Genomic DNA, 13180 nt, shown 5'->3' with positions numbered 1-13180 from the left:
AATGTGTGGATTAAAGAGAGAGGAGTGTGTATGTGTTGTGTTAAAGACTAAAAGTCAGTTTGTGTCAAGACACACACACACACACACACACACACATACAAGTTAAACAGTAGAATCAGTAGATGCAGCTGATGATTATCAGGACTCGGAGCAGCCAACCAGAACACAGTCTGATGGAAAAAAACACTTATTCTCTGTCTGTGTTTGTATAAAACGATTGTTTGTCTGAGTGTGTGTGTGTGTGTGTGTGTGTGTGTGTGTGTGTGTGTGTGTGTGGTACCTTGGGCAGTCTCTCTGGGTCTCCGGGGTGACGAGGAATGACCTTCTGTAACCTCTGGAAGCCATAATCTATGGTGGGCTCATTTAGCGCTGAGGAGGAAGAGGAGGACGAAGCTGATCAGATCTTTCTGTGTATGAACTCTTTGACAACATTAACAACATCACATCCGTTGCCTTCCATCATAATTTGTTTCCAAAACATATTTCAACATCTCCGCTGCCCTTTACAAAAAACAAGGGTGTGAATTTATCCCTGATGAAGAACATTTCACTCAGTTACCACATGTGAGGCAGCATGTGACGTGGGGACGTTTTACATGTATGAACCTGTGGTTTCTGGGCAGTATTCACAATATATGCTCATGTGATTTTCAGATATGTGACATGACCAATTCAAAAATAAACAAACACTTGAAACGGCATTTAACATGTTACTTTCCTTGTCAGATTGTTTAAGTATCATGTGGTCATATCTGGGTTTCTGACAACTGAAAGATCGAAGATGATGTTTCATATCTGAAAACATGAACATGTTCCTCTTTCATAATAGTTGGTGTTTTTGTTCTGGACATCCTGAAATATTCATAAACTGGTTTAGTAGCCCAAAATATTTTTGTGACTTGCAACCTTGCTGTATTTTATTTAATACTATAGTGAACCTAATTAATTAATTTCAATTGCGGTTACTGCGATGGCGCTACAGATTACTGAGGTGATTCACTGAAGAGGTTCAAGGGGTTGTTGAACAACTACGAGAGATTCTAGAGCGACATATTAAACACTGCTCTGCTCTGCAGTGAGAGAGCATCATTTTGAAGAACGGCGTTCATGCCTCCAGTAGAGATCTAGACTGTGGGAATCTGTGACAAGGAGAACTGACGCTGTTCTGGCAGACCATCGTGGAACAGTGACCACCTTTAATGTTGTTGGTAGTGGTTCTGGGATTGTGCTGTTCAAACAACCTGAGAAGGCGTTTACAGTGCATGCTGAAGTTACACACAGATTACACAGGCCGGTTTTACAGGATAATAGTGTTTAAAGATTTTGAAACAGCATATTTCATGATCATAAAAGGAGATTACAAAAAAACAACAACAGAGCAGGTAAATGAATGAATAAGACGATAAAAATGTGGAATGAAATAAATCTGAAAAGATCAAAGATCTCTTTTGCTGGTTTTGGGGACAGGCTGCACTGGGGGTCTTTGAATTGCTTTAGAATTCCTTTACAGTCTGTGACACCCCCCCAAAATTCACTTTAAACTGGACCAAATTATTGAAACATAAAGACTGATTTCACCAACACGAACAAATTTAAATGTTGACTTTCAGCCGTGATCACATGACATGAAAACAGAGGACAACGCACAGAATGACGTGTAGAACATCATTAGAGTCTCATCGGCCAAAATCCCACAGGATTTCTCCCCCGGACTAAAGCGAAACAGAAGCAGAAACAGAAACGGGAACAGGAACAGGGATCAGAGACAGTCTGTCGTGTTAGTCCGTGCTGCAGTTTGTGGAGTGGCTGCTGCCACCGTGCACATCATCACTACTCTGATCTGTGATCGCATGAGACACTTTGAATCTGTCAGGATTCTTCATCTTATTGTCTGCTCCTCCTCCACTCTCTCCTCTGACACCATTTACAGTTTAAACTGGTTGGGAGGTGATAAATCAGAGCGTTGGTGAACGCAGCCGCGCGCTTGTGTGTGTGTGTGTGTGTGTGTGTGTGTGTGTGTGAAGTGCATGAATCATAATCCCGTCTTGGTTCGGCTGCGTTAACAAGCTTTACACTGACTCTGCTATACATCACAAACAGTGTGTGTGTGTGTGTGTGTGCGTGTGTGTTCAGTCCTTGAAGGCTAGCAGGCCGTAACAAGCAGTAGTTATAAGAGTGTGTTAGCTCTCCAGATGTCTGTGTTATCTACAGCCTGCTGTGTATGTGTGTGTGTTTGTGTGTGTGTGACCTTGTGTTGTCTTTTCTCATGCCGAGGATCTCTATGGATCAAACCTGAATTTATCTTCACTTTAACTTTGATTATTTCCTAAACAGATCAATCCGGGTTTTTCTTTTTCATTTCTAAGAATCGTTTCAAACCTCTATCGTGCTTCGATGTGCTGTCATTTACACCTCGCCACATATATGCATCTCTGTAAAAAACATCTGGTTGCAGCAGTAACACTGGATGTGAATCTGTGGTGCTAGTAACAGTCTGTCAGACTGTATCAGACTGAATCTGTTTCTGCTGAGTTCTGAGATCAGTCAGAGCTTGAACTCAACACAAACACACAGAAGAACAAACGTGGTTTGGTCCGTACGTCTGTTTCTAACGGGCTCACAGCAAACATCTGTACAGCTGATCTGCATTGGCGCGAATAAATAAAGACTGCACAAAAAGTTAATTTGTGTGAGAGTAAGAAGGAAAAATTTGCTTCATTTTCTGTCTGAACACGCTTCCAGACAGCATCGGATTCAAGCAGACTCTATTGGATTCCTTCAGACTCCAGCAGACTCTGTCAGACTGTTTCCACTAAGTGACAAATTCAAACCACAGACTGGAAATTTTCTATTCGTCTGCTTTCTGCATTTCCCCAAAACTGCGGACCTGCCAGATAGAATTTTACAGACATGTGCATATGGGTTTATGACGACCTAATCGCCACGACGCTTTGATTGAAGTGATCATCTCTCTTAGGAACAGCAGCATTACATTTGTGTGCTATTAGTGAGCCTCACATTTTCTTCATTACCCTGTATATTTAGAAAATAATCTATTTTTATGTTCTATATACAATATTTGGTTATGAGTCACACCTGTCTGTTCCATTACCTCTAATGCTTTTCTCATCTCTCTCCCAGCGACCAGCTGTCACTAACTTCCTCTGAAGTCTTGATCTGATTGGTCAATTGCCTGTGATGAATGCCGCCAGACTGTGTATCAGTCCGATCAATAAGATCTGACTGTGCATCACTGCGGTAACAGCTGGATGTCAGTGGAGCCGAGCTCCCAGCATGCCGTTTATGTTGTCAATATTGGCTCTTGATAAAGATTTGATCAGTTTGTATCGATCTGACACGGCATCAGGCATTGATCTCCCTCTTGCTTTCTCTCTGAAGATACAGCTTCAACCCTGGAGTTCAACATCACGCTCATCAGCCTCCAGTCAAACTGTCAATCAGCAAAACATGAACTTCGGTCACACAGTTTCTGGTCTTTGGATCAAGTCAAACATCCCTGATTCTGAATCAATTTGGATCAGATCAGCAGCTGTGGTTCTGAATGTGAGACAGCTCTCAACTCACAGCTCACTGTAACAACAGCCGAGGCTCATGGGTATGGTGGAATTCTCAGGCAGTAAGCTATAGTACCAAAACACATCTGTAAGGAGCATAAAGTGACATAGAAATTGATCCTAGTTTGTTTTTATGCTTTCATCTGGTGGGTCTTTTAACCATCATAGCAGATGTATTGTGAAATATGGCTTTGTTTTTAATCTATGCTTGTATTTGATCAGTAATTCTTTCCTGTGTGTTGGTAGTCAGCGTTGGTTGATTAGGATGGAAGTGCTGTGAGTTCCATGATTTTACAGATGAATTAAATGAATCTTTAACCTAGAATTGAGGGACACTCCACCAAAAAAAGACAGATTTGCTGTGAAGGACAGTGAAACATTTCTGACTGCGTGAACGAAGAGTCCATCGTTCTGGACACTGTTAGTTTCATTTTATTCTGTCGAGGTTGATGACTGTGTCAGGGCTGCTTCGTCTCTGTACAGGACGTCGTACAGATTAGATGGAGAGATAAAACTCAGAAAACGATTGACAGATGTAGACAGATCTGCTGTGATTCAAGTGTGTGTGTGTGTGTGTGTGTGTGAGGCAGAGGTGAGGAAATGAACATCTGAGGGCTGGTCAGACAGGAGGCGTTGGAGCGATCGATACTCCACGATCAATACTCATCGAAATTTCATGAGCGTTGAACAGACACAACCTGTCTGTCTGCGTGAGGACGGCAACCGACACATTCTCTCTGCTCGTAGAAAATACAACTGCTACTGTGATGTCACCATTTTTATCTAAAAACTCAGGTGTTGCTACGTGACTCTGTCTCTACTTCACACATGTAAACAACGCGTTCAGTGTCCAACAACAAACCTCAGTTTCAGTATTTGACTGATGATGAGTTTATTTTCCTCTGTGGCAATTCTTTGCCCGACGTGAAGCACTGAAGGCGCTCTGTCTGAAAGTGAGAGGTCTGTCACATGTCACATGTAATCATATGGATAGATTAGTGCTGACTTGAAGCCGAGTCTCAGCCTTCTTCTGAAGTGCAGTACTTAATGAAGTGAAGTGCTGTACTTCATTATATTTTTAGCTACTAAAATTGAGTATTTCCATTTCATGCTACTTTGCTCTACTAGCCCACTACATTTTAGTGAGAAGTGAGCTGTTTTGTCCACTAAATTTCTTTGAACACTCAAATTACTTTACAGGACCAGATTCTAGATACAAATATATAATCATTTTATAAAATCTTATTCACTGTTATAGATCAAACGACCTAACAGTTCATAAAGTAGTTTAAATTGGTTCCACCTCCACCTGCTAAAGCAATAAGAAGCTCTGTGCTCATAAATGCATCGGTAATAATACTTAAATAACAGTTTTAATGCAGGGCTCTTACCTCGGACGGAGTCTTTTCACTGTGGTGTACTGCTACTTTTACTTTAATTAAATATCTGGGTACTTCTTCTACCACTTTTTTTCACCCCTCCCCATTTATTGTTGAACAAATAAACCCCAACCCTGTGGGAAACACTGCTGCACCATCGCCACATAACTGGCCTGAAGCCGGACCAAGCGCTACCGAACGGAACCAATCTAAAGCCCAAATCCACACTTCCAGAACCAAACCTGACAACCATATCTGGTCCAGAGCCGGCTCACGGTTGGTGGTATGGTGCCAGGCCAAGTGTGCCGACACTCAGCCCCAATCGACCCACTGACAGCTCACTTATTACGAACAAACGTATTCAGCACTGAGGTGTGACAGAGCTGTTGTAGGCTGAGCGAAGAGCCTTTCGTGTCTGACCTACAGTCACAGCCCTGAGATTTTACAAAGGTGGATCTTGTTACAATACTTGAGATTTCAAGCATTTATCTCCACTCTTAGCTTCCTATTACCAGTTCACAGTCTCTTTCCTCACTGGTTTCCATTCGCTCTCAGCAGCACCAGCTGGTGTTCAGGTGTTACCGCTGGCTCAGGTTACTGGAGGAGAGTCCTGTACAGTCAGCCTGGTGTAGCTGGTAGTTTATGTTACTATAATCCTGTTTGTGGTTTTGTTTTACTGCTTAACTCCGATATGTGGGTTTTACTTTTACATCAAATGGTGTGTGTTTTATGAGCGAAATCTTACTTCTACTTCACCTTCACTATTGACTATGGTGGTGTAAAGCATGCTGGGAGCCGAGCGGTGCGGGGTGGAGGTGAACGGGACGAGACGCTCTGAACCGCTGAGGTGTGAAAGCAGCTGCTGTATGAAACTGAGGGTCATGTGACTGATGACATCACATGCAATCCTGCAAGTGTGTGCGTGCGTGTGGCTCAAAGGTCATTAACATGAAGCTCCACAGACAGGGTTTGAGGGTTAATGGGATTTAAATGTGTGTAATTACTCTGCAAGTGTGAACAGAAAAATGTCCGCTGATCTGCTCCATAAAGAAAAAATATAAACAGAGAAACAGACAAAGGGAAGGAAGGAGGGGTGGAGGGAGGACGCAGGAGGGAGGGGTTGAAAGACAAAGCCAGGATGGAGGGATACATGGAAATGTGTGTGTGTGTGTGTGGGGGGGGGTGTCCTCGAGACTGACCAACAAATAGAGACAGATGTTTTCATACAGAGTGTTATTAATGACAGCTGTTAGCAGGAGCAGCAGTGTGCACACTTACATTCACATATACTACAGAAAGGGTTTAAACGGGCTCCTTGAAGACAAAAAGGCCTTTGTGTGTTATATATGTTATTTATGATATGTTTGGCTGGATGGCCAGTTGCCCCTGATGTGTTTCCCTATTCAGTTAGCTACAGTATCTTCCCCAGGTGCTAATTTCTGTGTTTACCTTTGGCTGGACTCAGTGACAAGTGTTTGAAATGATTTCTGTAAATCTGAAGACTCTCTGGAAAAGCTTTAGGAGGCTTGTGCTGTGTTGTTATCCTGAATCTTTACAACAGAGGTGATGAGTGGAAATTCTGACTTTCACCCAAAGTCAGAATGGAAACAGTTAGAAGAAAATGCTGGAATTTTCCCTTAAGGACTATACTTATACTTTTTAGTAAAAATGGGTATTTCTGATGACTTCTTTTGGTTCGATGGTTGTGTTTTAAGAAGAATCATTTTTTGTGTCAGAATATCTGTAACGTTTAGAGGACAATGGAACAATGATAAAGAAACTACGTTATTTCTCTGCAAAAGTTTGTTTGCTGTCTTTCAATGTCCATTAAGATCTGGGCACTTGTGTGCACATTATACAAATAAACAACAATATGATACTATAAGAAAACAGTATACGTATACTACAGGCTGGACTTATTGATTCGTGATCAGTGATTTATCAAAAGACATACTGTGGCTGGCTGCGGAGTAGTATCTGACCAGTCAGTGTGAGTTTGCGTTACCTGTGTAGACGAAGCGTCCCGGTGCTCCTTTACAGAACTGTTTGGATTTGTAGGACAGCGTGACCTCGACGACCCCGGGGATGTGGCGTGGGGGAGTCTGGACCCGGATGGCATGAGGGGTGATCAACTGGAGAGAGAGAGAGTTTTTCACAATAGAATCCGTCTTTACAGAGTAGGCAGCTGGACCGGCAGGAAAGTCACTATGTACAGTGATACAGTGATACAGTGATTTTATGTAGAGTCATTATTGTGGTTTGTTGGATGTACTGGTTATTGATTAATGATCAGGCGCACGGTACCTCGCTCCACACCAGCATTGTGCCGAAGACGACCTGCAGGCCGTCGAAGAAGTTGTCTCCGATCAGGATGACGGTGGCTCCCCCCGTCGTCCAGCCCTCACTGGGACTGATGGCTTTAATACAGGGAGTGGCTGCTGAACGAGAGACATAGAGAGAGAGAGAGAGAGAGAGAGAGAGAGAGAGAAAAGCATGGGGATTATTTGATGTAGTAAGAAGAACATTTTACAGAATAGACAAACCAATTAGAGTTTGGACTACAATGTTTGACAGTGTGATGTTTGGGGTCCACTCGGTACATAAGAGAACTGTGAGAACTTTACAGTAATACCAGGCGGTTCCTGAAAAGGAAGCTGCCATGATTAGATAACATGATGTGAATTAATACTGTGGTGACTGTGCATTCTACCCCAGAGGTTCCCAACCTCTTGGCTTGTTTCCTCTTAGAACAAATCACAGGACTGATCACTGGTTTTTATGTACTCGAGTCTTGAACAGTTCAAACAAACTGATTTTCCCCTCTGAAACCGTTTCATTTCAGTAATTTTTATTGGCTCGAAAGGTTTAAACAATCCAGAGAAAAACTGGAAAAATTAAATATAATCTGTGTTTTTGACTCTCCCCTCTGCCACTAATGAACTGGTGACCCCTCAATTTCACCTTCAGACCACTTTAAGGGGTCCAGGCCCTCAGTTTGGGAAACAGTGATCGACACTCCTGCAGTAGTACTGAGGCTGAAGGTCACACACTCACACACACACACACACACACACACACACACACACACACACACACACACACAGAGTGATTTAATTGGGCCGTGGCTTTTATCCGCTTTAGCTTAGTTCACTCACACGTACACACACACACGCTGAAAATACACACAGACACTAACACACTAACACACACTCACTCGGTAATGACTACTTCTCCCTCTTCTTTCAAGTGCAGCTTCAGATTAATTATAAAGTGAAATGAAAGCACAGTGTGTATGCTTGTGTGTGTGTGCGTGCGTGTGTGTGTGCTTGTGTGTGTGTGTGTTTGCGTGTGTGTGTGTGTGTGTGTGTGTGTGTGTGAAGCTGAGCAGCTAATCTCACCACTGATGATTTAAGATGGCATTACAGCACCTGACCTCTATTCTATTCTATTCTAAAAGTAGCTTCACTCTACAGATTAAATGTCAGACAACAAGCTGAAGTTGAAACATCAGAAACATGTTGCCTGGAGTTGAAAATGAAACTGCTTGTTACTTTGACACTAAAGATCTTAATTGTGTGTTTAGACATTAATAACATTGTGATTCAATACCATGACAGGTAAGTCCAAGTTTAGACAGGTAAGTCCCAGGACAAGTCCCAAGTCACAAGTCAAAAGTCAAAGTTAAGTTCCAAGTCAAGACAAGTCCATATCGAGTAACGTTCTGATATGAGACAGGAAAGTCCCAAATCAAGTCTTAATTTAGGACAGGTGAGTCAGGAGTCAAGTCCAAACAAATCACAAGTAGCTACAGGTCAAGTCTAAGTCCAAGTCAAGTTGCAAATCAAGACCAAGACCTAAACTTTGTGTTTGGGGCCATAACAAGTCAATATCTGCCCTTCAGCAAATTTACATTTTCCTGAGTCTATACCTGAATGTGATAATCTGAGAAAACATCTGTAGTCTGTCTGTAGTCAGATGGATTCGAATCACATCTGTTATCAGCAAGAGGAAGATTTGATTTATGAAAAACAATCTTTGGTCTTAAAATCACTTAATTCCAAAATCAAGTAAAGGGAAGACATTGGTGTTAAACTTGAGCTACAAGTCTCAGTTTGATTTTTTTAGGTCTAAGGTCGTCAGATTTTACATTAGCCTGTGGAGGAAGACAGTTTGCACAATGCACAAACTATAGACATTGGTTACCAGTAGCTTTTCATTTTTCACAGTAAACCTTTAAACTGGAGTCACTGGTTTCAGTGCTTTACACTGACTTTAATGACTGTAGAGGAAAAAACAGAACAGAGAAAAGAAGCAGAGAGAAACGGTAAAATGAGAGAGAGGATTCAAACCCACGGGACTCTACAGAGCTCTGATTGGGAGGGGTGGTTTCCATGGTTACCATCTTTAATTAGGAGGGCAATTAAAGAGGTTGAACGGCTTGCAAAAAGACACACACACACACACACACACACACACACACACACACTCACTGTCCTCTCTGGGGACGGTGAGGCGTCTGGTCTTTCTACCCACAAGCCACTGGGGTGATTTCTCTTCAAAGACCAAATTACACTCCCCTCTCTCTCTCTTACTATCTGGTTGTTCAGGTTCCCCGGTCTACATGTTTTAGACCCAGTCAGACCTGCATTTTTTTACAGCTGAATTTCAGACCAAAATCACCTCATACCAACTGAATAACTGTGATCAGTGGATCACTTGTGAAATTGAAGTAAATCTGTTGCATGGCTTTTACACAGATTTCAAATTTGGTGAACTTTGACATGTAAATCAGTGACGTTGACCAATCAGAAACTGTCTTGACAGCAATGACCTTCTGGGAAAGGAAAGATCTGAAGGAGGAACTTATCTTATTATCAGTGTTTCACCATCCAGTTCAATAAAATCCCCTGCTGGAGTTTAAACTGAGTTTAAAGATGGATGCAGGGTCTGCAGTCGGCTGACAGACCCAAACCTGTCACCAGATATGAAATGGATATTGGATAATTCGGAAAAATCCCAGATTAATTTCTACAGTATCTGCTCATGGTAACTACCGCCAGGTTAATGTTAGGTAAAGACATTGGTTGCAGCTCTGTGATGCGAACTCTGGTCTCCTGTGTGAAATTCAGAAGGGATACACATCCATCCACAATCTTAGCCTCCACACCCTTACTGTCCATCGCTATACACAAAGGAAACACCTCTTCCTGTACTGACGATGAACATTGTGAGCTAAAGAATGGTCCAAAATGAACATAAATTCTAGGATACTGGGGAGGTCAAACAGTAGTCTACGTCACAAATGCACCACCCACAGATCGGAAATTAATTTCCGTCAGAATTTTCCCCGAGTGACTGGACAGTAAGACTACAAAGGAAACAGATGAAGTTTATTTTTTCAAACTTCACTCAAAGTTTTTTAAGCTGCTTCTGCTTTTCACTGTGAAACTGATCAAGCCACACACTTCTTAATCATCTTGGCCTAGTTGTTGATGTATTATTTACCAATCTTTCAGTTTCGAGAACACAAACTTAGTTTGTAGTGACATCGCTACAAGAGTTTAGTTAGACAACAAGATGAGTGATCACAGGGGTTGTAAATGAACCCACAGCTTATCCACGTCACTGTAAGCTCCCAAATAAAAGTCCTCAAATAGTGGCCTGGTCTCAAATAACAGCAATGGGAAAATTAATTTACTAAAACGTACTAAAATATCTAGTCAGTGTGAATTCACTATTATTTCAATTTCCATAACATGAATTAATTTAAACACAAGGACAACACTGTTTCAACAATAAAAGCCTTCCAGGGGAAGTGCAGGTATATTTTTTCCATGAATCACTAAAAGGCTTTTAATGTGAAAGGGATGGAAGAGGTGTTTAGTTTGCATCAACAGCAGAAACATGTTAACATTAAAAATTACAGGTATTCGTCCCCTTCAGAGGTAAAATGCGGAGTCCCTCAGGTTTCTGTACTGGGTCCTGTGGTGTTTTGAACTTATTTTTGTGCTACGAGTGTTTGGGGATTTTTCCGTTCACTTTAGTTCACTTTAGATTTTATCACAGTTGCATCTAGTGGTCATTAGAGTCCCTGAAGTTGCTGATTGGTTCAAACATGTGACACCTTTTGACTGCATACCTTCAGACGGGTCCAGTCTCCGGGCTCGGCGGCCATGTTTGGAGTTGTTGTGTACAAACATGTTGTCGGAAACGGCGAGAACATGACCGTCCACATTCACAGTCGTAGAAACCACCACCTGCACACACACAGAAAACTTTATTTATAACCCACAGAAAAACGCAACGTTGTGCTCTCTCGTGTTGCCACAGATCGCAGTCGCAGCTATCTGAGGGGGGATGGCCAAAACCAAAAATACTAAAGAAACCATTTTCACAGCAAAACTAGAGGTAACAAAAATGTTTTCTGTAACTTTCATGACAATCTGCCTAAGACTGAAGTCTGTTTTGTACAAATGGAAAAACTTCCTTATGGAGGGAATAAGGTGATGGGGGCTTCTTCCTATGACAAACATGAATATTGCATCTACAAAAAATATCACGAAAATTTGTTAATAATTTTTTAACCATTATCTTTACAGATTTGCCCAGTTGTTTTTACCATACGAAAGAAAGACAGTCTGAGGTAATTTTTTAAAAAATCCAAATCACGTTTCAATATTTTGCAAATGTAAAATACTTTAATAACACTTATACTGACCTATACTTGAATTGATTTAACTGATTTTTTTTTAGGATTTTAATGCAAAAAAAAATGAAATGATTAAATTATAGCAAATCTCAGAAAATAAAAAACCCTTTAAGAAAAGCAACCAGAAAAAAATAAACATATAAAAATTGGAAACAGAAAAATATTATTTTTTAAAGTGTGTCTTAATTACTTAGAAATTGTTTTTATTTTTTTAATTTGAAAAATTTAAAGAAAAATTTAAAAATGAAAAGAACAGTCTCAGTGTGCTGCCACCTAGTGTTAAAAGCCTCTACTGTGCTGTCGACCCTGGCCCCACCCCCTCTGTGATGTCACAGCCCCGCTCTGACTCTGACAGCCACTCAGCTGCGGCCATTCATCATCCGTGGCTGGTTGCGGTGCTGAGGTTGTTGCCGTTGATCCATGGCGACAGAGCAGAAGGTCACACAGAGAGCGAGTGGAGGTGTCCTCTCTGTCGCCACGGTGACTAACCGGCACATCCTTCACCCTGCTGTCGCCACAACAACTGGCAATGAGTCCAGAGGCTTCACCTGACTTCACCTGTCTCACTCATCTGATCCAACTCTCTCTCTCCATGTGCTCTCTGTAGCTCGCTCCCCCCGTCTTCTTCCCCCTCCTTTGCTTGTTTAAGTGGAGTGAACATCCTGTCAGCTCGCCCAGCACAGCGTGGAGAGAGAGAGGTTGTGTGTGTTACTGTGTGTTTGTCACTGTGTGTGCAAGTTACTGTGTAAGTGTGTGTATGTGTATGTGTGTGTGTGTGTGTGTGTGTGTGTGTGTGTGTGTGTGTGTGTGAGACAGCAGACACATGGAAAGTGTGAGACAAAGAGAAGAGTTTCCTCCATCGTCTCCTCTGTTTTATCCACGTTAGCAGGGACGCTCTGTTGGTCGTCTACTCAGGGTCAGACGCAAAGGTCTTATCATGTGTTGGACACTGAAATGTCTCATTGGACATTGAAACATTGTTGTGGAAGATTTTCTACAAAAGACTCTGAACACAATTAAACACACAAAACACTGAAAGGGTTAAAGTGAAATATATTGCATTGCATTTACAATATAGGAGAGAAACAAACCTTATCACAAGAAGTCAAAGGAGAGTCTCTCTCAATAGAAAGAGTCTTAAAATCCTCTTTATATTGTTTCTTGAGAAAAAGAACTTAATCCCATTTGGCTTTACTTCAACCCAAACACATCATCCAGTAGGATAGAAACATATATAATGTTCACGCTCTGCCCATGCGCTGGCCATAAATTGAGGCTCAGACAGACATAGCTTGGCTTATTCCCTTTTCCCTTTTTGGCCTTGAGTGATCATGTCACAATGATCTGGTTTCTCCTGGTGATGGTTTAATAAAGGGAATTTTGAAAACCAACCCTCTCCTCTCTCCTCTTCCTCTCCTCCTCCCAGTCTTTAGGAGTGTAATGGAATCAGTTGGTTGATCAATAATTAGAGGATCAGTCATAGACTGATTGTTGTTAAGTGGCTGATGTGTGAAGCC

The 13180-nt window shown here is 41.7% G+C and overlaps 1 protein-coding gene across 10 annotated transcripts in view; it reads right to left on the bottom strand.

Annotated features, from left to right (window-relative positions):
• Positions 1 to 13180, bottom strand: part of LOC120794318 (transcription factor COE3-like) — a 66458-nt gene that overhangs the window by 19550 nt on the left and 33728 nt on the right. For 4 of the 10 annotated variants that reach the window (XM_040135280.1, XM_040135282.1, XM_040135285.1 and 1 more), the window contains 4 exons: positions 11094 to 11211; positions 7259 to 7389; positions 6960 to 7086; positions 281 to 369 (listed from right to left, as the gene is read on the bottom strand). In XM_040135280.1, the coding sequence (XP_039991214.1) occupies positions 281 to 369; positions 6960 to 7086; positions 7259 to 7389; positions 11094 to 11211 (465 nt within the window). Of the gene's footprint in view, positions 1 to 280; positions 370 to 6959; positions 7087 to 7258; positions 7393 to 11069; positions 11212 to 13180 lie in introns of all 10 variants that reach the window. The other 6 variants (XM_040135275.1, XM_040135279.1, XM_040135281.1 and 3 more) reach the window with 3 other exon arrangements.

This window comes from Xiphias gladius, chromosome 9, assembly GCF_016859285.1.
Source record: "Xiphias gladius isolate SHS-SW01 ecotype Sanya breed wild chromosome 9, ASM1685928v1, whole genome shotgun sequence".
In the NCBI taxonomy this organism is placed as follows: domain Eukaryota; kingdom Metazoa; phylum Chordata; class Actinopteri; order Istiophoriformes; family Xiphiidae; genus Xiphias; species Xiphias gladius.
This window is presented reverse-complemented; position numbering and strand designations above follow the sequence as displayed.